General features: G+C 39.0%; 1 protein-coding gene across 8 annotated transcripts in view; it reads left to right on the top strand.

Moving 5' to 3' along the window:
- The window catches only part of MCC (MCC regulator of WNT signaling pathway), a 206,424-nt gene extending 189,714 nt beyond the window's left edge, over window positions 1-16,710 (top strand). For all 8 annotated transcript variants that reach the window (XM_057403871.1, XM_057403872.1, XM_057403866.1 and 5 more), the window contains 4 exons: window positions 4,598-4,804; window positions 5,722-5,825; window positions 15,072-15,194; window positions 16,147-16,710. In XM_057403871.1, the coding sequence (XP_057259854.1) occupies window positions 4,598-4,804; window positions 5,722-5,825; window positions 15,072-15,194; window positions 16,147-16,327 (615 nt within the window). In that variant the 3' untranslated portion in view covers window positions 16,328-16,710. The remainder of the gene's footprint in view (window positions 1-4,597; window positions 4,805-5,721; window positions 5,826-15,071; window positions 15,195-16,146) is intronic.
- The last annotated feature ends 6,368 nt before the right edge of the window (window positions 16,711-23,078 follow it).

Raw genomic sequence — 23,078 nt, forward strand, 5'->3', positions numbered from 1 at the left:
ATTTCAGATATCACACTTACATGTCCTCTTTTGCATCCAGATCTTCTGTGAAATCTCTTATACACAGTTCTATCTTTAAATTGATAGGTAAAGGCAAACTGCAGAGCTGTCCTTTGCAATTAGTGCTCTGGCATTCCCTGACCTGGCAGGGACACCAACAATTGCATATCATAATTTCTGCTACAGTTTTGAGTGCTGGTAATCCTTTTGTTCACTAAATCCTGTAACTTGTTTTTTACACTCATAACTTTTGACTTGACCTAGCACATTGGGTTTTCACTAGAGAAATTGTCCCTAGAAGAAAAAGAAATCTTTCTTCTTGATTGGTTTGTGCACAGTGCTAATCCATGCATTTTACACAGGTAGCTGAAGTCACCTTAAGTCCTTTCTGGTTCAGAAAAACTGGTAGCATTGTTATTTGTTATAATTTGTTGCACTTTCTGAAAATCATGACTTCAGGGAGTTCCTGCATTTCTGAAAGGGACATAGTGAAAACTCAGGTTTGTCAAAACTTGCGATAGATTTGTTGGTAAGTGCTCTCCTGCTATAGAAACAAGAAATTCATACCCTTCTTCTATGCATAAAGCATTAGAAAAGGCACAGCAACACTCTGCTTGCTTTGGTCCCAAGAGGATGTGCTACCTATTAGCATTTATGGTTGTGGCTTAGGTCTGCATTGCACCTCACTCATGTTCAACAAGTTATAACATAGCTGAACCTACGGGCAGAACTCATGGATGTCTTGGCTTTCTGAGTGTCTTGGCTTTTCATCAACCAGCAAGGATGGTACAGCTTGATTAAGCTACTCAAGGATTTTCTGCATTGCTGGGTCTTACACCTGCTGCTGTCTTTCTGAAACTTGTATTTGTGTTGGGATCTCTGCTGCATCTTTTAGCATGTTTCATTTAATGAATCCTTGTAAAAACTGATGTCCAGATTTATTGTTTTATTTCTTCTGTTACGCTGATAATATTCTGAAAGTTCCTTTATACCATTAATTCTTCATTACTGATGAAAATTATCCATAAAAAGATGATTTGAAGATGGTTTTTCTGTTGCCCTGTTTATTTCTTTTTATTTATTTTATTTCTTTATTTTTTATCCAGAGTGTAAGACGTAGTGTTTCTCCAGAACTGCTATAGAATGCAAATCTTTGCTTCAAGCAGTAATTAATTACATTTCCAAATGCATTCTGGTCTGTGGTTTGTCATCATTTAATGGGCTTGCTTTGAGGTCAGTTGTTGTCGTGCCCCAGTTAGGAAGGAGATTAATTCTGATGGGTGTAAAAAATTCTTCATTTTCAGCCTTTCTGCATTTCAAAGTACGTAATGTAGATAAGTCTTAGCTTTCTACACTGGTAGTTTTTCCTCTTCTGTGTACAGGTTGTGATAATACTGCTCATAATGTGCTTTGAGACTACAGACTCTCTGCAGAAAATGTTAAGAATCCTCTTGTCCACCTTTGTTACAACATTTCATGCTCTTGTATGTAGTAAAACACAGTTAACTAGAGCATGGCATTTATCTGCTCTGATACCTGTTTTACTTCTGAAGGCTGGTATATTCTACCTTGTGTACTGTGATCCTTTGAGAATCCCCTTTTCATGACTTTTAGAATTTTTTGCCACATAAGAGTCAATGCTGTTTTATTCTGGCATGACCACATCCAGTACCAGTTTGAATTTTGAGAATTATGTGGTGTTTCTGATTATGTTGATTATGTTGGGGTGTTGTTTAATTGTCATCAAGTTTTCACCCAAATTCAGAATTATAGTATGACTGCAAGTACATAATATTCCTCAATATTCAGTTAATTAATCCTTACTGGTAGATTTAGTGCTTGAAGCTTGTGAATTTGAACAGCTTGTGTAAGTCTTCTGCAAAAAAACTGGAAGAGTGACTACTTGCAACCTCCTTCGGGGTTTCATTTTGTAAATGCCACTTTAGGTCCACACCCTGAAGGAACAGATAGGTTAAACTGCAAATATTTCACCAGCACCCAGTAACTCGGGGAAGGGGTGGGGGGGGGGGGAAGAAAAAGAAAAAAATAAAGGAAATACAAAGGTGATGTTGTCATTGAAATGAAATTTAGACACTATCTTTAGAAAATGTGTTTTCATGGAAGAAGATGCTGCATGTGTAAGGAATAATGAACTCTGAAAGTTAATCTGAGCTACTTAAATTTTCCCAGGTGAAATGTGACTTTTGCCACCCATCCTCACAGATTATATGTATCCATATCAGAATCCTCAGCTTTTAACTTCAGCCTTTCCATCCCTTGCTGCTCTTTCCCTTTCCACTCTTTACGACAGAGGTTGATGGTTTTGCCCTGCTTTGTCTTTGCTTCTCTATTTCAAAGTCACATTGCCTTGGTACAAGGAAGCTAACACATATGGAGAGCTTTTGGAGTCCATGCTATGTCTTCTGGGACAGGGTACAAATTTGTGAATTCATATATGATGTCAAAAACTTACTGTCTTCATAAACAAATAAGTTAACCATTGATCCTCAAATTTATGTTCAGCTAGGATATGTAGTACAAACAAACATCCAGTCATTAAGTTGAAACTCTCAACTGATGGGAAACATCAGTTCCATAGATCCATTGTTGCAGTGGCTAAGTTCACCTTTTTTTTTAGGAAATTAATGTCCCTGATTTCTAGGCTGAATTTGCCTAACTTCAGCTTCCAACCTGGGAGAATCTTTACGTGACCCTCCCGCATAGATAGCCCTTTATCAAGAGTATTCACGTACATGCCAAAATACTCAAATTACTTCTCAGCCTTCACTAAGCAGGCTAAGTAGATTAATGGCTTTAGAAATAGGCTTAAGAAGCTAAATATGTCCACTTGAGTATACCAGTTCAAATTCTGTAATTAAATTGCCCCATCATTATGTATCAGTATTGTTTACATTTTTGCTGTAGACAAAGGAACTTGATGGTTAAATTTGCCTAACAACTAGATTTCTGTAAACCACATTGGATGAAACTGATTGTGCTTCTAATCCGCAGTTCACAAATAAATAGATGACTGACTAAGGGAGTGATTTTAAAGCTCATATGAATCTTTCCAATCTTGGAGGAATTTAGGATATGGATTTTGTTTTTGCATGGTTGGTAATTCTGAATAATCCAATGATCACCTGAGATTCCTGTATGCTATTGTAACTGTCTACACCTTTGTGCACTGCTTATGCTTAATCCAGACATCACATGGTAGGGATGTAGATTTTCTTCTACAGAAAAAGTTGGTCTAAATATGTGCCAAGATACCTGTTTGTACAATCTTTGTTAATAATGCATATAATACCAAAAGCATTATTTTTGAAGGTAAACTGACAACCTGTAATGTCTTTGTGACTCAGATATTTTTTTCTGTTTCAAAATTCTGGCCACCAACAAGAAAATTCTATTTTTCAGAGATGTTTGCATAGTGACCAAGTCTAGAAATGAACCCTGATACAGAAAATGGCTGCATTAACTCAGTATTCACCCATGCGGTGACCTAGGGCATGTCAAGCTCAACAGTGAGAACATGATTCAGGGCAGTCTTTTTGGCAGTCATTTTGTTTGATAGTGGTTTTAAACACATAATGTAAATTATGTTTATCCCTTTATGTCTGTCTCTTTAGTGTTTTGCAGATGATGGGTTGTCCTGGGACATTTTGTGGAAGAAACTTTGCTGAAGTGTTGTTAAACGCAAAGAGTCTTCTTGTTCAGGACACCCATCCTCTGCTTTTCATGGGAAGCTGGAAGCAAGTGCTGAAAGAAGAGTCACACTGCACTCATGACTAACACTGTCAGAGCAGATGTTAGGGCAGAAGTCTGTACCACCAGCAAGTGTTGTGTTAAATAGTTGTCAGCCATTAATACTGGAGTGACACAAGAATTAGCTTTCAGAATTGAGCTTCTTTCTACAAAGTACCTATGTCCATCTTCTGTGGATCATATTCATGGGAAGAATGTGAGTGCAATTTTGTGAATTGCAGTTGTTGTGTGTAGGTGTGATTCTAACCATCTAGAAGAGAAAAACTAAAAATGGATATCAGTTGCCCTTTTTGACTAGTGCATTCTACTACAGAGGCTGGTATTATGAGGCAAGAATATATGATCTGTGTCTGCTGTCCTTGTCCCTCAAACCTGTTCCACTGTAATGAGATAAACCAACTCTTAATTATTAGGTATTAATAAGAAGTTGGAATCTGGCATTTAGGGAGGTGTTTGACAAGAAAGTCAGACACTGGTTTTAGGGCAGTGGTCTCTGAAGGAAGGGCAAAGTACAACCAAAGAAATTTCAGCAGCTGTCACAACCCTCTGTGATCCCTCTACTCTAATTTCAGCGCCAGATTAGCTGGTCTGTTGCCTGTGAGGTTATTTGAGGCTGATTAAAGGATGGCACAGCTCATCATACTCAGTCTCAAGATATCCTGATCCATTGACAAATACACCATGTGATTATAAAAAGCCTTCTGGATGCTGATTGTGTTCCCCATGGAAAGAACACTCAAGTAATAGGAGTGAATGAAAATCTTGTTTAACTTCTTCCTTTAGGTATGTAATCTCATGAAGCAGCATGCTGATAATGTTTCTTCAACAGGAGGAGATGGCAGAGCTTAAGGCACAGCTTTACCTGCTGGAGAAGGAGAAGAAGGCATTGGAATTGAAACTGAGCACTCGAGAGGCCCAGGAGCAGGCCTACCTAATCCATATTGAGCACTTGAAGTCTGAAGTGGAAGAGCAAAAAGAAGAGAGGATGAGGTCTCTCAGCTCAGCGAGCAGCGGAAGCAAAGACAAACTGGGCAAGGTCAGGAGTCAAACAAATGTCTAAAATTCACATTAACACAATTTATTATACCCCTCGCCTTTAGCATTTTAATAATTCTCTTCTTTTGGCTATGTCTTTTCTCTCTTCTGCAGTTGTTAGGTGATCCTTTCAGTGGTGTAATTTATGAGAACTTTTCAGAAATACTGTTAAGCCAGGCTAAAATAAGATGGTCATTTTTGGGGAGGAGCACCACAGAGCCATTCCTGCCAAATATACAAGCTACTGTGGCTGAACATCTTGTGTTTTGCCTGTTGCCATTCACTGGGAACACTGGAAGAGAGTCTAAGCAAAATACCATTTCAATTAAGCAGTTAGAGCATTGTAATGACAATCTCTTTTTCCTAGTCAGACAGTTTGTAATAATTCGAGAATGAAGAATTTGTTCCACCTCAGTATAATGCAAAATAAACAGATTTCTGTATTTACATTAAGAATTTGCATAAATAGTGATTCCTAGAAAAAAATTTATCTGGTTGTTTAGTGCTCTGTCTCCAGAAAGCCTCAGTAATGTGTTAAAAAACAAACTTCAGGGGTAGTGTATAATTGTTTTTCTGTTTTGTTTCTGGCAAAGCATCATCTGAATTGTTAGATCCAGTGCTGCTTTGTTTCAACTCTGGTGTCCAAAGTAATAAAATGCAGTAACAGTTATGCACGCTATAGCAGAATTCTGCAAATCAGTGAGCTGTGGTGGTTTAGGAAACATTTAGAAGGATTTGTGAAGTGTTAATCCATTTAGTCCATTTCGTACTATGTTGATAGACTTGCCATGTTGCTGTGACACTGTGATGTTTATTTCACCTTCATTTTAAAAGTAGCTGCAAACTAAGAAGTTTCCAGAGTTTTCCCATTAAGGTGGTACGTAACTTTAACTTTGATGGCCTTTCCTCATTTCTCAGGAAGGCAGTGATGGCACCGCAGCAGCAACAGCATTAACACTAGGTGAGCTGAGTCCATATGATGAGAGTGAAGTGACTGCTGAACTGACAAACGCACTCAGGCGGTAAGCAGCTTCCTTCACCAGAGGCATTACGTGTTCTGTAGGTCCGGGGTGAAGTTTAGTTCTGAGCCTTCACTCCTAACCCGTGAGTGATTTTAAGAGTGATTACAGGTTTTTTGTCTGAGAAGGAAAAGGATCGAAGTTCTTCTGACCCTCCTCTCTCTTTTGTTGTAGTTCTTCAGCTAATGAAAGTCCTCACGTAGTGCTCTGCTCCATTCTCCTTGAGGTTCTATACAATTCATAACTGTATCCCTAAGAAGCCCTCAGAATGTCAAGAATGTCCATATGCAGGCAAGAACACACGACACAAAACAGTGACATGACTTGTTTGAGGGCAGGCAGAAAACCTCTAGTGAAGACAGGATCTGAGGTGTGATCTTTGGTTCAGAAGGTTGGTCACAGATTAGAACCTAGGTAGGAGTTAACAGGAGTGGGAGCTGCAGTGATTTTGATAACTCAGATGCTGCATTTGCATCCTGAGTATGTAAGTAAATCCACAATTCAATTAACAAATGACATTGTTGTGTGAAGCATTATCTTCTTGCTTCTCACAGGAGAGAAAATTGGTGTCTTGACGAACTGCTTTTGTCAACAGCCAGGTTTTAAGCCAAAGCTTTCAGTACAGTTATACATTAATGTCATACTTGCTTGTACAGCTCTTTTTGCTGCACCAGCTATGTGGTAAACTTCATGACAAAAATATTCACTGTTTCAGTAGGTTTTTTAGTACTTGTTCCACCTTTCCCAGGGCATGGCTATTTAATATCTGATCTAGTTATTACTGTATTTAGAGCCTGTCCAAAATGCTGCTAAGAATTTTGGCTGGAGAGAGTGTCTTTTGGCTTTTTGGCATTTGCACATTCTTTAATGGTGGAATGACCTCTTAAGCAGCTGTGGTGATTCATTCCTGAAGTGCTTTTTTCATAGGTGCAACTCTTAATGTGCCTAAGGACACTTAAGCCTAAAAGGCATTATGGAGAAATGTAAGATCATTACCACTGTAAAATCAATACATCTCATACCACTTGCTTAATAGTCTGGCAGTTACAGAGCGTTGTTTGCTTGATGCAGGAAACAAAATTCTGTGGTTAAAATAATCAAAACTATCATGTGTGTGTGGGCAGATAAAACCCATCAACAATGTAATTTACATAAATATTGCATAGAGCCATAGATTCCATATTCCTCACACTCCAGTCCCAGTGAGTGGAATATAGAATCTGTGAGCATCTCCACTGGCACTTTCTGCCTTCACTCAAGCTGCACCTTTTCCTGTTCTTGTTATTTGCCCCTGGATTTCGAGAAGATGCCAGTGACCTTAATTACCAGAGGCTTGAGTATAGTCATGAAATTTAGTTTGCTGACAACACAGACAACTTTGGTTTATCTACTAGCCCTTAAGTTGATAAGCTGGATTTCCAGCCAGGGGCCTAGCAAGTACAGATTGTCAGGCATAAATGGGGAAGAAAATAATTGGATTAAACTGTACATAAATTTTGGAGTAAAGACTTTCTATGTAATGGAAATACAACTGTGCTAAATGTGATTGCTACTACCAGGGGGCTTAAGCACGGTTTCTGTGAGATGTGTGGACAGGGTATTTTTCACAGGGTTTCCTGTAGCAGTGTTCAGCATTAAAACCCATCTTACAGGCTTCCCACAGAAATAGCTTTTCTTTTCTGTCACCCCTATGCTAACTAGTAGAAATGTAAATTGTCTGTGAGTTTAATGTTGTAAAAGTTACATCTAGGTGACCACATTTCTGGTATTGCAGGCTAAGGTTATTAATTTAGAGGCACATTCTATTCCAGCCAAGCATAAATACTTTATGCCAGAGTCTTCAGCAGTTTTGTTTTCACTTCCTTTCTTAGTGGAATGGTGGAATATTTCAGTGGACATGAAGATTTTTGAGTCTGACACATCCATAAACAAAGATGTTGGCAGGAAGTACTTTATTAGTGGGAGTGCAAAAATGTATTCCCAGCAGCCTCATAGCCTGGCCCTGCCGCTTCGATGACTATGCGAGAGGCTGGTGTTGCGAGAGGGGATCTGGTTGACTCCCGCAAAATCAGGCACATTACATAGTCTGAAGAAGAACTTAAAATGACATTTTTCTTGCTAGTATGTTCTAGCTGTGGCAGGGGAAGGGAGCACTGTATGTTGCTTATATGAGTTTGTAACTTAGTAAGCACATGCTTGGTTATAGATGCATTAGAGATGGCAGGATGGTGACAGTTAAGAATTCTACATAGGAAACATTTTTGCTTTTAGCAGGGTGGCAGTGATGGTGATAGAACTAACTTTTTTTTTTTTTTTCCTGCTAATTTCTTCCATTCTGTGAAAAATGGCCAAGCTGGCAAGTCTGAAACTTTTCCTTCTCCCTGGGCCTTATTAGAAATGTTTTGATTGCTGAGGTCCTCCTTGCAGTCTCTCCTTTTATTTGTTGCTGATAGGTTTTCTATCTGCATAGGATTGTATTTTGTGCATGTATTTAGAGAGTCCTCTGTAAGCATTAAAATATTTGGGCAGGAGGGATCTGACAATGACTCCTAGGTAAGGACCTCAACCCTGTGTTGCACCAAACTCCTTGTTTTGAGAGAGCAACAGTTTCAACAGAAGGATGTGCCAGGGCATGGCAGTGACTGTTTCCGCGTGACACAGTGTCACCCAGAGATAAATAAGCCACCTTACTTTATTTTAAACTTCCATGGACTTCATGTGATGATATCTTAGCTTGGCAAATTTTGAGGGCCACCCTTAGTTTCATGATAACAGGATCCAGGAGCAAGTAGAAACATCTCTCAAATTCAGGCATATCTTGACCATCAGTAAGGCTAAGTCTTGGAAATGGAAAGGGAAATGCCAAAAATACATGACTCAGATACAAAATGGCTCTTAAGAATTGAATCATTAAAATCCTTTTTCTGTTTGCCCAGAGTACAGAATGATCATGCAGTGGATCAACGTGAGAAGAGAGAGGTGGGGTTGGTATACAGGAGCTACTGATGAGTGTTTTCAGTGCATCATCACCTGCTTTTTGTCAGTTACATTTGCTTATCTCTGTTCTCTTATTATCACATCCATTAAATGAGGAAATAAGCAACTTGGAGACATTTGAACGCCAGACAGGCATGGACTACAGTCACGGCAAATTTCAGGGATCTCTGTTTTTCATGACATTGCAGTCTCCTGCTGTGGTTTCACTTGGCTGCCTGAGGTGTTCAGGAGGCATGGACTGTCTCTGGAAATTCCCCTGGAGAGGCCCACTGAGGGAAACCATCTTGCAAGAAAAGAAATGACTTACAGTGATGTAAGGGACAGATTCCTCAGAAGTGCCTTGGGTAGCTATTTTTTTTTTTTTTTACAAGCATCAAGGATAACCATTTTTCTTTTTCTACATTTTTTACATGGAATAAATAGTTCTCCTTACTGCAGCGTATTTTTTTGCACCACTGAGCTGCTGTGCACTTGGATATAGTCATCACAAGGAGCTCCAAATAGCTGCAGGTCAAGAGAGCTTTCAGGCTGGGCTGGCAAAGCTGGTGGGAGGTTTGAGCAGTGAAAGATGCAGGCACACTGCTGCCTTCCTCCAGGCTTCTTCCTTTTTGCTGCCAGTCTGTTGTTTCCAGGACTGTACCTGGCCTGTCTGCATGCTGCATGTCTGTGGTACCTTCTGGTTTCTTTTAGATCTGCTCTAAGCATTTGACAGTCAGCAAAAAAGCAGTACATTACACCAGCAAGGCATTTTTTTAAAGCCCTCTCCATATTCTCTGTGGTCAGAAAAGGCTACCTTTGCACAGGCAGCAGGAAGCACAGGTGATCTCAAGGCGACCGCTGACAAGGAGAGGCAGGGAAATTTGAAGAGGATGATTTTAAGATTCTTGGCATTTGCAGTGTTGTTTTGTTCTCTCTTATAAAAAGTTCTGTTAAATACCAGTTGTTTTCTGTAGCAGGCCAAGCTGCACTAGTGAGGCAGGCATGCATTCAAATAGTCTTGGAGATTCTGCACGCCAGCCTGAAGTAAGATGTTAGCTCAAACTGATGTACCTGAATTCCTTCTAACTGTCCAGCTGTTATTTTCTGAGAGGAGTCAAATGCCTAGAAAAAACAAATCATGTGTCACCCTGTTCAGCTGGAACTGGAAAAAGAAGAGATGGGAGTGGGAGAACATGTCAGGTTTAAAACAAAAAGAGCATAACAGGGAAGAGACTAGGAGCAAAGCGTGGGATGGAAGGTGTGTGCCTCTTCTTCAAAGCAGGGACCATGCAGAAAGCTAGGGGACATGGCTAGAGATGCTGCTTCTCCTTCCTCTCCCCAAACCCCATATGCTGGGGCACTGGCCTGCCTTCCTGGGTACCTGTGCCCAGGAACACTGAGTCCTCAGTCTCTTCAAGCTGGCTGCCCTGTTGCTGCGCCAGGGCTTTGTGTCTGTGAAGCTCAGGGGCAGATGCTGAGCTGAAGCCACTCTGACAGGGGAGCCAGAATTTGGGTAGGTTTCCTTGTAGCAGGCAATGCTTCCTGATGAGTAAATGGACGCTTCTAGGGATGGCAAGGTGTAGGATAGTCCCCAAAGACCCCTGACTCCTCTGCCAAGCTGTGGGAAATTTTTTTGCCTCCTGCTCTGGAGAAAGCTCATTACTCCTCTTTTACTCCAGATTCACCAAGAGCTATGGTTGTTCTTGAGCCCAGGGCAGAGGGGCAACAGCTAGGTACGTTTCAAGCCAGGGGCAGAAAAATTCACTTTCTGTGTGCCAGGGAAGTGCAGCTTCCTTTCTCAGCACTGGGGAGATCTCGTGGAATGAGCAAGGACAGGAAAATCTGCCTGGGAAGGCTTTGGCACATGAAACCTGAATGTGTCTGGAAAAGCCCAGGCAGGAGAGAAAATATAAAGTACGCAAGACCTTGCTTACATTATTCTGGGCCAAACATGGTGTCATTGCGTGGAGGCCAAATTGACAGAAACTGCAGAAATGTGCCTGATGGTAGTTTCCTTTACAGCTCTGGCAGAATTCCCTGCTCTCTACAGTAGCCTTGAAACCAGAGATGCCACGCCCTGTCTGTTTGCCTTTCAGTGCAAACCATCCTGTAAGTCTGAAACAAAAAGCCCTTGAAAACCCATTAGCAATTGCCCACTTAGTGTTTTGATTGTGCGAATACAAAACAAAAGTCTTTGTTACCAGCACTTTAGGCATTTCATTGAAAACAGTGTTTTTAGAAGATGTTGGAGTAGGCTGTAGGCCTGTTCTCTGCATTTTCTTGGAAAGGGAGCAGTTGAGTATTTCCCCAGCAGGCTTCCCAAGTGCCCCAAGAACAGAGAACCCTTGTGTTGGAAGCAAGCCATGCCCTCACATCATAAGCTTCTTCCCTTTTCTGGGAATACGTGCTCATTTTCTCTGTGTGAATGAGGTGCTGCCGTGGCTCTCCACAGCTCCAGTAGCAGTACCCAGTTGAAAAGGAAATGTTGGAAGCAAAATCTGTGCTGACTTCTGCAGTCAGATTGATTTGTGGACTCACAGAAATTGTGTTCTGGTAAAAATGCTTGCTTTTCCTTCCCTCTTCACATCAAAATACAAACATAAATGCTTTCTCAGGATCCATACTGGTCCGTATTACAGCCCTGGGGCATGACAGCAGTGTGAATTCTGTGCACGTTTGCTCTTCAGGCTCTGGAACATGGTCTGGCAGCAGAAGGCCTTGCCAGACCCATATGGCATCTGTGTCAGGAAGATGTTCGTATGGCCATTGTGTCAAATGCAGTTCCATCCCTGGTTTGCAGCTTTGACACATTCTCATTTAGGAAAAATGCTACATATTACTAGGACTATTGTTTTAAAATATTCTGTTTATTAAGCCTGATTCTTCATATCCTGCTGATTTACAAAAGCAACGGAGGAAATGAAGTGATGCTAGAAATCCTGTAAAGACAGCTAACCCTGTAATGCATTAAAGGAATCCAAATAGCACCTCAGGATTCATTATTACTCCTGTTTACTGCCCAACTAAGCAATCAGTTTTGAAGAGACACAAATAAGGACATTTCTTACTGTCCAAACTGAGGTAATTAGTGATGGAAATGGAGAGAAGTGAAAAGGTTTAGCATTATAAGGCATGGGATTTTTATGAAGGGATAGAGCATTTTCTGGTCAAGGTAAGTAAGGTACAGCTCTGAGGCCTCTCATCTACTACTAGAATAAATAGTGCCACACTTCAGAGAAAGCCTTACATGTTTTTTGCAGCATGTGATAGTCTTTAACCAAATATGCATCTCCATTTCCCAGACCAAAATGAGACATTTCCTGTGGCTAAATATCTAAAGATACTTAGATGTAAAGAAACAGTAAGTGTAAAAGTAGATCCCTATGTGTTGTTTTAATAAGATTTTGGAAATTTCAGCACGTGCTACCAGGTTTCCCTGAGATGAAGGTGGGAGTTAGGCCCTAGCTAGCACTGTTTTCACTGACTTAAAGACATCAGGAAAAGCCAAAAAAATTGTGTGGATCTTGTCAGCTCAGGCAATGTATGTGTTTTACTGCTATAAATTTGAGACATCTGTAGATGTGAAGGATTACCCACTGTTAACTAGCCTGCGGAGGCCCAGGGTACTTACCTCTCCTCAGGCCCTGTATCTTTGCCAAGTAGCAAGACCTTACAGGCCCGATGTAAAGAAATGCTGCTGATATTTAGTGGAGTTTGGGCTGAACATGACAGATTGAAAGGTGTGAGTGCAAAAACAGATGAAAGGTGCTGTATTAGTCAGGTGCTGTAATATTATCAAGTAATGGTGACTGTGACAACTAAACTTCTATCACACATTCCTCCAGGTCTTTTCACTTGTTTTTTTTTTTTTCCACACAGCTTTTGTTACAGAAAGTATGTTAAGCGCTCCAGCTGCAGTAAACTGTGTCTCTGCAAGGTTCTTTTTCCCATGTTGACTGGGTGCAGTGTTTTCACAGCTATACCTTTTCTTGCACATGATGCTAAATCAGCCTCAAATCAACAGCCTCTTGTGATTTTTAGTTTTTTTTTCCTCCCATCGAAATACTGTGAATGCTGGACTTCTTCAGGCTTAGGTCACAGTGCTGGGCACAGTGCTGCTGAGCCTTGCCCAGAGCCTCTCTGGCTGTGGTATCCTTTGAGAGCAGACAAGGACTAGATTTACCCTACAGTGTTCTGTCATACCAGTAGTGCCATACACACATTAGGTAATGAGTCTGGTTTCTGCCAGGTCTGAGCTTTTCTTAATCTTACGCATCTTATATTTAGCAAGTAAAAACTGGATTATTCTTTTTTTTTTTTTTTTTTTTTGTTTCTGTTTTCTTTGCAGAACACAGATTTTGACTGTAGACTGTGCTGTGTCTTTCTGATTGCTACGATAGGGTATAAAAATAAAACTTTTATTTGGGGTGGATGGCAATGAGCTTTTAAACACTAGGGAAAACATTGTGTAATTTGAAAACTGAGATACACTCCTTTGGTGAAAGGATGCATAAAGAATACTGATGATTTTTTCATCAAACAAGGGTCCTCTTATGTCCTTCTTTCTTTGGTCAGTAAACCAGCATCTGCAGCGTGCTGGGATAAATTGCTAACTTGGAATATTTCCATGGCTGACTGTGAAAGCCCTTCTGTTGCTGAAGCTTTGCACAGTGAAACTTTCCACGTGTGCTGCCCTAGTCTCTGGTTGTAAAATGCTGCCGTTGCCAGGCCAGCGTCGAAACTACAGGCTGGTGAGCTGGATTTCGAGGGGCATCGGCGCAGAGCTAGGGGGTATTCATTCAGTATTCCCACACTGTAGGGTATTCATTCCTATGGGGCTCAGTGGCTTTATGTGGAAGCTAGTAATAGTCTTGTTACTGAAATTAAGTCAAATTTACCCACTTTGCAGCGCTGCAACCAAAACAGGAGGGGAAGGCAGATCACTGCAAAGAGGTTCTAAGCTGGAAAACACTGACAAATGTCTCCAGAGTTCCCCAGTGTAAGGTTCAACACTAAAATCTAACTAAATCTAAATGTAACTTTGTCCCACTTTAGCCCAGCTATATGTCATTCTTAGCACCCTGTTTAAAATTTTCAAATCTGATGTTTTTCTCTCTGGGATGTCTGTGCTACGAGGATGGGTCACAGAGAAAGGCTTCTGGATCTCCACATCAACACCCTTGCACAAGAGGTGGGAGAGTCTTGTGTCTGCGTATGAGCAGGCTGTGGACAGTCATCAGCTGTGCTGCAGGGAGCTCCCAGAGAAGAAGCACCAGCCTCAATGCCATATGCATGCTTGTGCTGGGAAATGCCTTGTGAAGCCAGCTTAAACCCTAAGCTGTAACACTTGCTCCTCTGCAGAATGTCTGCCGCCTTCACTTTTTCTTTCCTTCATAGAGGCATTTGTAATGTGCACCTTACTTCCATTTTGGCACACTTCAGGTAATTAGTTATTGGTTCATAATTGATAAGTAAGTATTGGTAATTATATTGACATCTGAAACTTCAATATTGTGGCTCATTTGAAAGAAAAAGAGTGTAGCTCATAGAAGAAACTGCCTGTGCTCTGTAGTCTTCTGCATTTCTTGTATTTGTGTTTTTCTGTCAGTACTCCCCTCTCTTGTTCTTAACTTTCTCTGTTTCCTGCTGCCACATAGACTGAACTTGCTGGCTCCTAAAAGAAGCCTAGTGATCTACTGTAATACAGACTGTAGTATAAATTACTTGTGTAAATTTGAGGCAGTAACTGAAAAAAAGAAATTTCTCTGGGGGTGGTGAGACACTGGTACAAGTTGCTCAGAGAATTTGTGGCTACTCCATCCCTGGAATGTTCAAGGTCAGGTTGGATAGAGCAACTTGACCTAGATAACAATCCTGTTGTGTTACTTTTAATTAAAATTCCTATGTGCTAGACATGACGGTTTATTTTCCTTTGGTAGTTCGCTGTCTCATTCAAGACACAGTAGGTATTCTAAAGTATTATTTTTATGTATCTTTGTGGTTACTGTAATTTGATACATACAAGACCATAATTCATCAGATAAGTTTGTTTTCTCTGCACCTCTGATCCCATATTCTAAAATGGTGAATGTTAGAAAAATCAACCTGTGGAAAAGTTTAATATTAGAACTACCTCCTGTTTTATCCAAGTAGTAGAAAGGAACATATTTTCAGCCTGTCAACCCAGCACAGGACAACCATTCATGTACTTGCAAGCTGAAGTGTTATTTCTGTTTTGAAAATAGTTTTCTTCCTCCTTTTACCCTTACCCAGGGAGAAGAAACTGAAGGCTAGAGTGCAAGAGTTAGTGAGTGCTTTGGAGAGACTCACCAAGAGCAGTGAAATCAGACATCAGCAGTCCGCAGAATTTGTTAATGACCTTAAACGGGCAAACAGGTAAAAGATCTACCAGCAGGTGGATGTGCCATTGATTTTATTTATTTATTTTTTTTTTGGCCATGCTCTGCACTGTAATCCTCCTCTACTTTAATGAGCAGTTTCTGGATCCTTGTCTTCACCCATGTTGACTCTTTAAGGTTATAGTTAGAGATGCAGGAAGTATAAGCCTCCCATGTAAGATGCTGAAAAGTACATAGCTAAGAACAGAGGAACAGAAATAAATAGTTTAATCTTAACTGAGGTACCAGTAAATGTATTTTATTAAACAAAAAACTCCATTTATTCAGATTATGAATCTCTTATTTTGGTTAAAATTGCTCCCTTTTCTTTGGCTCCAGTCTCTTTATTAATAAACTGGCTTTGATAATCACACTTAAATTTTATTGCTCACTCAGTAGTTTTTACTGGGACTGTGTTTGAATATACTGAGAATGTGATGAAGTGTAGCTGCCCTTCCTGCAAGAAACCTATTTGTTCGCAATGCAGTTTTCATTAATAAATCATACTTAAAGCCCATGTGGTGAGGAGCAGTACCCATCTCCAGCTTTCCTGATGAGTCAAAGTGGAGGCACAGAAGATACTTAGCAGTTGACAGATTAGCACAAGATGCCATTCTGTGTGTCCTGACGCTGTGCGCACTCTGGGAAGTCATCACCAGCAGCCTCTAGTTGGCTCGCTCTTTGATCTCTGTTAAAAACTGCTTTCAGTAACCAGTTTATTTTCTCTGTCTTTTGGGGGCCAGTACACACCTTGTCAGTGATTAGCACTCATCTGGATTTGGACCAAAGTTTGGATCTCATGCATTTTAAAGAACTAGTAAATCTTAGGAAGATGATCAGTATCCAAACTTTGGAATTGCCTGAAAGTGGTGTTTTGGGGTAGATTTTTGTGGCATTTTCTATGAACAACCATTTTTGAATGATCTTGTATTGCCTTGTATTTCTAACAGCAACTTGGTAGGAGCTTATGAAAAAGCAAAGAAAAAGCATCAGAATAAGCTGAAGAAATTGGAATCACAAATGATGGCCATGGTGGAGAGACATGAAACACAAGTAAGAATGCTCAAACAAAGAATAGCTTTACTAGAAGAAGAGAATTCTAGACCACACACCAATGAAACTTCACTTTAAATGCATCTCCTTCAAAGATGCTTAGTGCCATTACAAATTTGTTTCTTTTGGAGGCTGACTTAGGTAGCTTGAAATGCTGAAAGCCCTGACTCTCAATGCTGACACAGTAAGAACCTGCTCTGGGATCCCAGAGAGGTGTTATGGGGATAATGTGTTAACCTTAAGGACTGTTTTGCAATGTAAAATGGCAGTGCCTGAATTATCATGCTATAATTATATATGTTGTCTGTGTCATTATGTCTGTATTCTTACAGCTTCTCTTCCATTTTAAATGTCCCATGGGTGACACTGTCACACAGTAATTCTTAACAGAGTTTTCAATTTGGGCAGTTTGGAGGTAATTTGAGTTTTCACAATCCCTGTGCTCCCTCTGCACACAACACAATAGTTGAAATTATAGGGAATCTGGTGTTTATAGTGCATTATGTTTGCAATTACTCTGAGAGACAGTTGGGGGTTTCTTGCTATTACATTATAGTCAAGGTTTTCCTTAAGAAGTTGTGCCATTTTTGTCACATGTATAGTGCTTATTACAGCTTTCTGTTATCGAGAGGTAGAATCTTTTCTTTTTATACCAGTTCTGACCAAAAAAGGTACCTGTTATGTACCCGTTTAATTTTGAATACATAGGCGCAAAACTATAAATGTGTAGGTGTATGGATATACAGACACAAATAGAATGTGAATGGTGAAGTCTTCATACAGCTTCTTAGGTTAGTTTTTGTTACTGCTGATTGTTTTAAGTCACATTACTGTATTATCAAACTGCCTGAACTGAAAATTTTGGCCTGTGATGGTAATGAACATCAAGCAAAGTAGATCAGATAGATTTCTCTACAGAGTAAAATACAGAGGCACCAGTTTCATTCAGAATTTGCTTCTTTTTGACCTGAGTACATAAAACAGTTTCCACATTTGATTTAACATGCCAAACTAGAGTCCATTCAACAAAGCCTGCTACTTTGTTATACCTCTACTTCATATTTTCAGGCTCTGTTTTCAAGTGAATCTGATTTCAGGATTTGTTTATCCTTTTTGCTTTATATGTTGAGTTGCACATGAATTTTATTAGTGTATTTAGAGTTACAGTAACTTCTTTCATTTATTCATTTAATTTCTTACTACAAAGTATTTCTTACTAAGGAAGTATTTTTAGAGGACTTGGTTTTGTGTACTCTTGGGTTTGGCCAGGCAGCCAAAATAGTTGTGCGAATTTGCATTCAGAATATGGTGTTATTGTTAAGTGTTGGTTGCCTCTGAAACTGTAGCTGTTGGTGTTTGTCACATCTCTTATTACTGTAGCTGCTTTTTTCTTCTTAGGGTAGCAATCCCTGCTTCTCTAGAATCTTGATGTATCTGCTACAAAGCCAACATCATACATGACTGATTGCTACAGCAAGTTAAGACAATACTGATTTCAAAATTACATTGTAGGTAGCAGTGCCCTGGGACTGGTTGTGATCAGTCTTCTTTCTCTAACTTCCTAATTTAAAATGCAAATTGAAATCTTTGCAGACCCAGCTGGTGAGGGAGCAAGCACACTGATTTCTTACTGTCTCTATGGTTTTCCTAAGCATCTATCTATGGTGTTACCCTTTTTTGGCCAGCAAGTTTTTCACCAACAGGAATATAGGGTTTTGCCAAAAGCTTCAATGGTAGCTGATCATACTTGTTTCTGAAGAAACAGAAAGACTTACCTCCTTTGTACAGTAGCAAAAATGCAGCTGCAGTTTTGTATTCTTGCATCTGAAACATCCACGTTAACTTGAGGTCATCTCAAACTATCTGCGCGAAATACCTTTCACTTAAGGTGACTAGAAACCACTGTTGCACTGCATTTGCCCTTAGGCTCAATTTTTTCTATTTCTCTGTAGCTAGGGAAGCTATTAATAACATGAAGCTTAAAGCATTTGAATTGCACCATGTCTTTAAAGGAAATATACAAATTAAGAAAGTATAAAAATTCATCTAGCTTTAAAGGCTTTAAAAGGCTGCAGTATCCCTTGGTGCCTTTTTCAGGCCTAACAATTTGCTGATTTTGCATCAACTGAACATTGTTTTACTACATTTACTGACCGTCTTCCCTGCCAGCTATGCTCTGAAACTGTTTTAGAATAAATTATAAATCACCAGTAAATGTAAACCACTGCCTCTTCCTCCCATAATGTTTCTGTATGAAAAAGCGAGGCTGATTGATACTCTACAGCCTCAGCAGTAGCTATGGTTTGCCAGACCAACCAGGTATTTTGCCTAAGCAAGCAGCTTCTACTTCATTTGCTTGCATACTGGAAAAGGTCAACAGGGAAGTGGTAAAAGGTTTACTGTTACCGTGAAAACTGTTATTAACAATCAGCTGCAATTCCAGTATACCTGTTAACAATGGCACTAACCCTGAGAATACATGCCAAAAACCTAACCCCTTTTATGCAGCTGCTTGAAACAAACACCAGCCTATCTACATACACAAGAGTGCAAATCGCCTTGAGTTACAGCAACCCACTTAACACTTGTTGCATAAGTAATATATTTGCAAAGCAAGAAAAATAGATGCTTCTTGCCAACAGAACCTAAGTTGTTCACTCATTAATTATCTTAGGGTGTATTATTTAATTTTCTAAGTCACCAAGGTGCATGAGATTTTGTATTTCACAGTGTGTTCAGAAAAAAATACTTTTTTCCTAATTAACTGTGTAAGTCTTCACCAGCTTGAATGTACTGTTAGCTATTGCAAAGCACATGTTACTAAGTTTGTATTAATGTCAATATTGTTCTACTGGTTTTATTTGTATTTTCTCCTTCTTTAATACTGTACCATAACATGGTAATTCTAGAAACACTTCACCTTACTGAATTAGCTTTAAATGAGTTCCTGCTTTTTAGTTTCCTAGCTGCTGTAAAATAACTGTTTTATGTTTATTTGATGTAGAATTGTAAAAACTGCATTTATTTATACAGAGCCATTTATACTACTTATTTTACAAATGTTCTTATATTCTGAATAAATTTCTAATGCTGTTTCTTTGCCTTGGGGGTTGCTTTAACATACCTTGTCATCTTACTGATGAATGGGTTTACCTAAAGGTACTATAGTGCCTTTCTCTACAATATGTTGTTGAGGTAAGTGGTATGACACCATCAGGAAAGTTCCCATACTAGGGACATGAAAAGTTGTCAAGAACTCACCACAGATTTGATCATAGGTTTTACCTGAGCTCAAGAACATTAGTACTTGCTACAAACCCACTACAGCTTCAATGAACACTTTATAAAAATGGAAAGGCATCTATGAAACTATTTCCATGCATCCAGTTCATTGAATAACAGGTTATATAGACAAAGAAAAAAAAAATTGCTGTTTCATAAATACTTTAAAAGCATTGAATGAAGTTCACGTGCTTCTTTTCTCCAGTACCTCCAAAACATTCTTTTTTCTTTCATTTGTGTTTGGTGGGCCCCTTGTGCACCTTTAAAATTGACTTTAAAAAATACTTCTTTTCCTGGCATTGTGTGTAATCAGTGCTGCTGACTGCCTTAAAGCAACATTTAAACACTCTGCAGTGAAAGAATAACCTGTACCACCAGCACAGGCTTTGTATTTCACACTGATCAATGTTTATATTCATACTTCAGTACTTCAGTCAGTTTATACATAAAGTAATTTAATTTTGAGAAAAATAACAGTATAGAAGAAAATGTCAATTTAGTCATAGTCTCTTAAATAGTATGCTTCAGTTTCTGAATCAGTGAATAACAATCACAATCTTTAGTACAGCATTTAGTACAGATATTATAGATAGTTACAGATTTTATTTACTAAAATTGAAGAGTTGAGTTACCTACTTTCTTCAAGATAACATAATGGAAATTGTGTAAAATCTGTAACTTTACATGGTTTTAACCCTATTAGCTGTACATACTTTCTACTTAATTAGCATTGATATGCCACTACATACCAGTGAGGAAAATAGATCAAGTTCTTGAACTTTAAACAAACAAGAGGAAGACATAACCCTTCATACATAAGCCATGTAATGTAAAACCAGCTCCCTGTTTTCTGTGAGGCATGCAGTGCGGCACAGAACAGTGGTATCTTTGGGCAGCAATACCTGAGCCAGCCTAGGCCCTGGAATGCATACAGCAGTCTAGCATGCCAAAATTCATGAACAAAACCCCACCTTCTGTGGAGTCTCTTTTGCTTTTTAATGTTAAACTGCCTTGCAAACCCAGCTAAACTGCTCCTCAGGACTGAAGCGCAGCTTCCACATACTGCAGTGCCATGCAGACATAGTATAGTTACTTAAGGATTCTGTTTTAAGTATAGACAAGAAGTATTTGCCGAGAGCTCTTAATACTGCAGTTTTGTATACTTTTCCTGCATAACAAGAGTATGTAGCCAACCAGTAATATATAAATGGTTCATATAGTTAATTTAGTAATTTTGTTCAAGCATGCTGAAAAAAATTTGCACAGTAAGTTTTTCTCACTGTGGGAAGTGAGTCAGAGAACTGGGTTTGCAGGATCTATCTTAAAAAACTATAGATGCCCTGTTTTAAAATTATTCACGCTCCATATGCTGTGATCATTTTCTTAAAGGCACAGAACTGTAATGGAAATGAGAAGCTGGCTGCTCTGAGAACAATATAAAGGCTTAACAGTGACAAAATACTCAGTGGTGTTGTCAGTAAATTTCATAGTGGACCTATTCAAATTCAAACATTCTGTACCCTGTGAAATGTTGATAATTACTTAAAACAAGCTTTTTTTTTCCTGCAAGTACTGAAGGAGGAACTGAAAACACTTCCTTCCTTCCCAGAAGTATTCCAGCACTGAGAACAATCTAAAGATTAGGGTTTCTGTAAAACTGAATCTATACAAAACTTTAAGTCTAGCTTAACCTAAAATTTTCAACAAAAAAAAAACAAGTTAAAACCCAAGTATTTAATTTTAATGTAGTACCACTAATCCAGAATACTTCCTGTTGTACAATCTTGAGTACAGGCAGTGAAATTGCTACATGTGATACCTTCCTTGTACAATTTAGTTAAAACAGTGAAATTCACACACAGCACAAATCCTACTGCATCTATCAGTGCTTATGTACAGGATTAAAAACAGTGCAAACACTAGCATTTAGCCTACTTTCTTTCTCAAAACTACACTATTGCTGTAAATGTGTAAGAACAAAAACCTATTGTGCAAGAGCAGTGATATTTCCAAGCCAGATCTACTGAAAAAGCACCTTCAGTTAGTTTGTAGAAATGTACCCTATCTTAAATAATTTTGGTTGCTTCAAAAGCCAAAATAAAGTATTAACAAAATCTGAAATTATGAAGTCATGTAGAAGCACCAGATGATTTAACGTTTACAGTGCAAAACTCAATTTCTGTAAATAAACTGATTTCAAAATCCACAGGAGAGGCTATTCTACCCGTTCTCAATAATTTTGAGCTAACACATTTAGAATATAATCTCCTGGTTTAAATGATTAAAGCACCTGACTTCACCTCTGAAAAAAATTCTGTTGCTCAGAATTTTTAAAGAAGTCCAGGCAGGTGAGGATTAAACAGCCCAAACAACTAGAAAGCCAGTCACCCATGGAGCAGCAGTGCTGTCTTGTATCACAGGACATTAGGGCTTGGATTCTTAGTGTAGATTCTTACTCTTCACACCAAATGACAGGAGTGCTGCTATGAACTGCAAATCCAAAAAAGCAACTCTACTACAGTAAGCAAAAGTTGAAAAAAAATAATTTCTTACTCTAAAATGACAATGCAAGAACAAGTCTATTAAGAATATCCAGACCTGAAGCCTGCTTTGTTTTTAAAAGGAATTGTTAATAACAGCCACAGGTAGGTGAAGGAAAAACACAGCAAGCAGTGTTCTCAAAACACCTAATTAGGAAAGTTGGAGCACAGCAGAGAAGTCTGGAACTGTGACTAGACCCAAAATCTTACTTGAGCCTATTTATGCAGGTTTGGTCTAAACAATTTACATTTGTATTAAAAAAATGTTTTGTGTAATAAATAAAGCTATTGCCCTTTTTTTTTTCCAGTACCACTGTTTCCAGACTTCAAACTGTGTAAGACACAGCTACGTTCAAAAGCATGCATGTCAGCTGGTCAGACAGTGGAAGTTAACAGCATTTCAGCACAGAACGTACATCATTCCATCAGGCAGATGACTCTTCAGTCTGAGTTCAGAGATCAAATTGTTCTGTTAAGGACAGTGCTAAAAATCTCACAGTAAAGCAGGTAGCTTCTGTAGTACTAACTAAATTCCCAGCACCCACACATTTGTAGTTTTTTTGTTAAATGTTTGTTTATTCCACAAATTCTTTAATTTCAGGAATACTGTGTGATCATTTATAATCTCAATAATCCCATACAGGCAAGCATTTCTAAATTGAGAAATATTTGTTTTTCAAGTATCTTGATATCAACTCTCCAGTTTGACATGCACACAGTTGTTTCTCTGTGTCTAGTTCCCATAAAATAAAACCTCAAAGAACTAAATTCTGTATCTCAGTTGTTATTTCTTCACTGTTTTCCAGAGGATAATGTAAACTGTACTCCTGAACTCAGAAGTAATTATAAAAGGATGGCGAAATAAAAACAACATGAACAATAGTAAACAATTTAAAAAGTTCACAGTGCAGGGCATAATGGAACCCATAAGTTAGATCACATGCCACCACACTTATTAAAAATCTTACTGAGAAAGCAGAAAGCAATGCTACAACAAGAAAGAGTAC

The sequence above is a fragment of the Pezoporus wallicus genome, unplaced genomic scaffold, assembly GCF_028554395.1.
Source record: "Pezoporus wallicus isolate ANWC-B61680 ecotype Strahan unplaced genomic scaffold, APGP_CSIRO_Pwel_v1 contig_8209, whole genome shotgun sequence".
In the NCBI taxonomy this organism is placed as follows: domain Eukaryota; kingdom Metazoa; phylum Chordata; class Aves; order Psittaciformes; family Psittacidae; genus Pezoporus; species Pezoporus wallicus.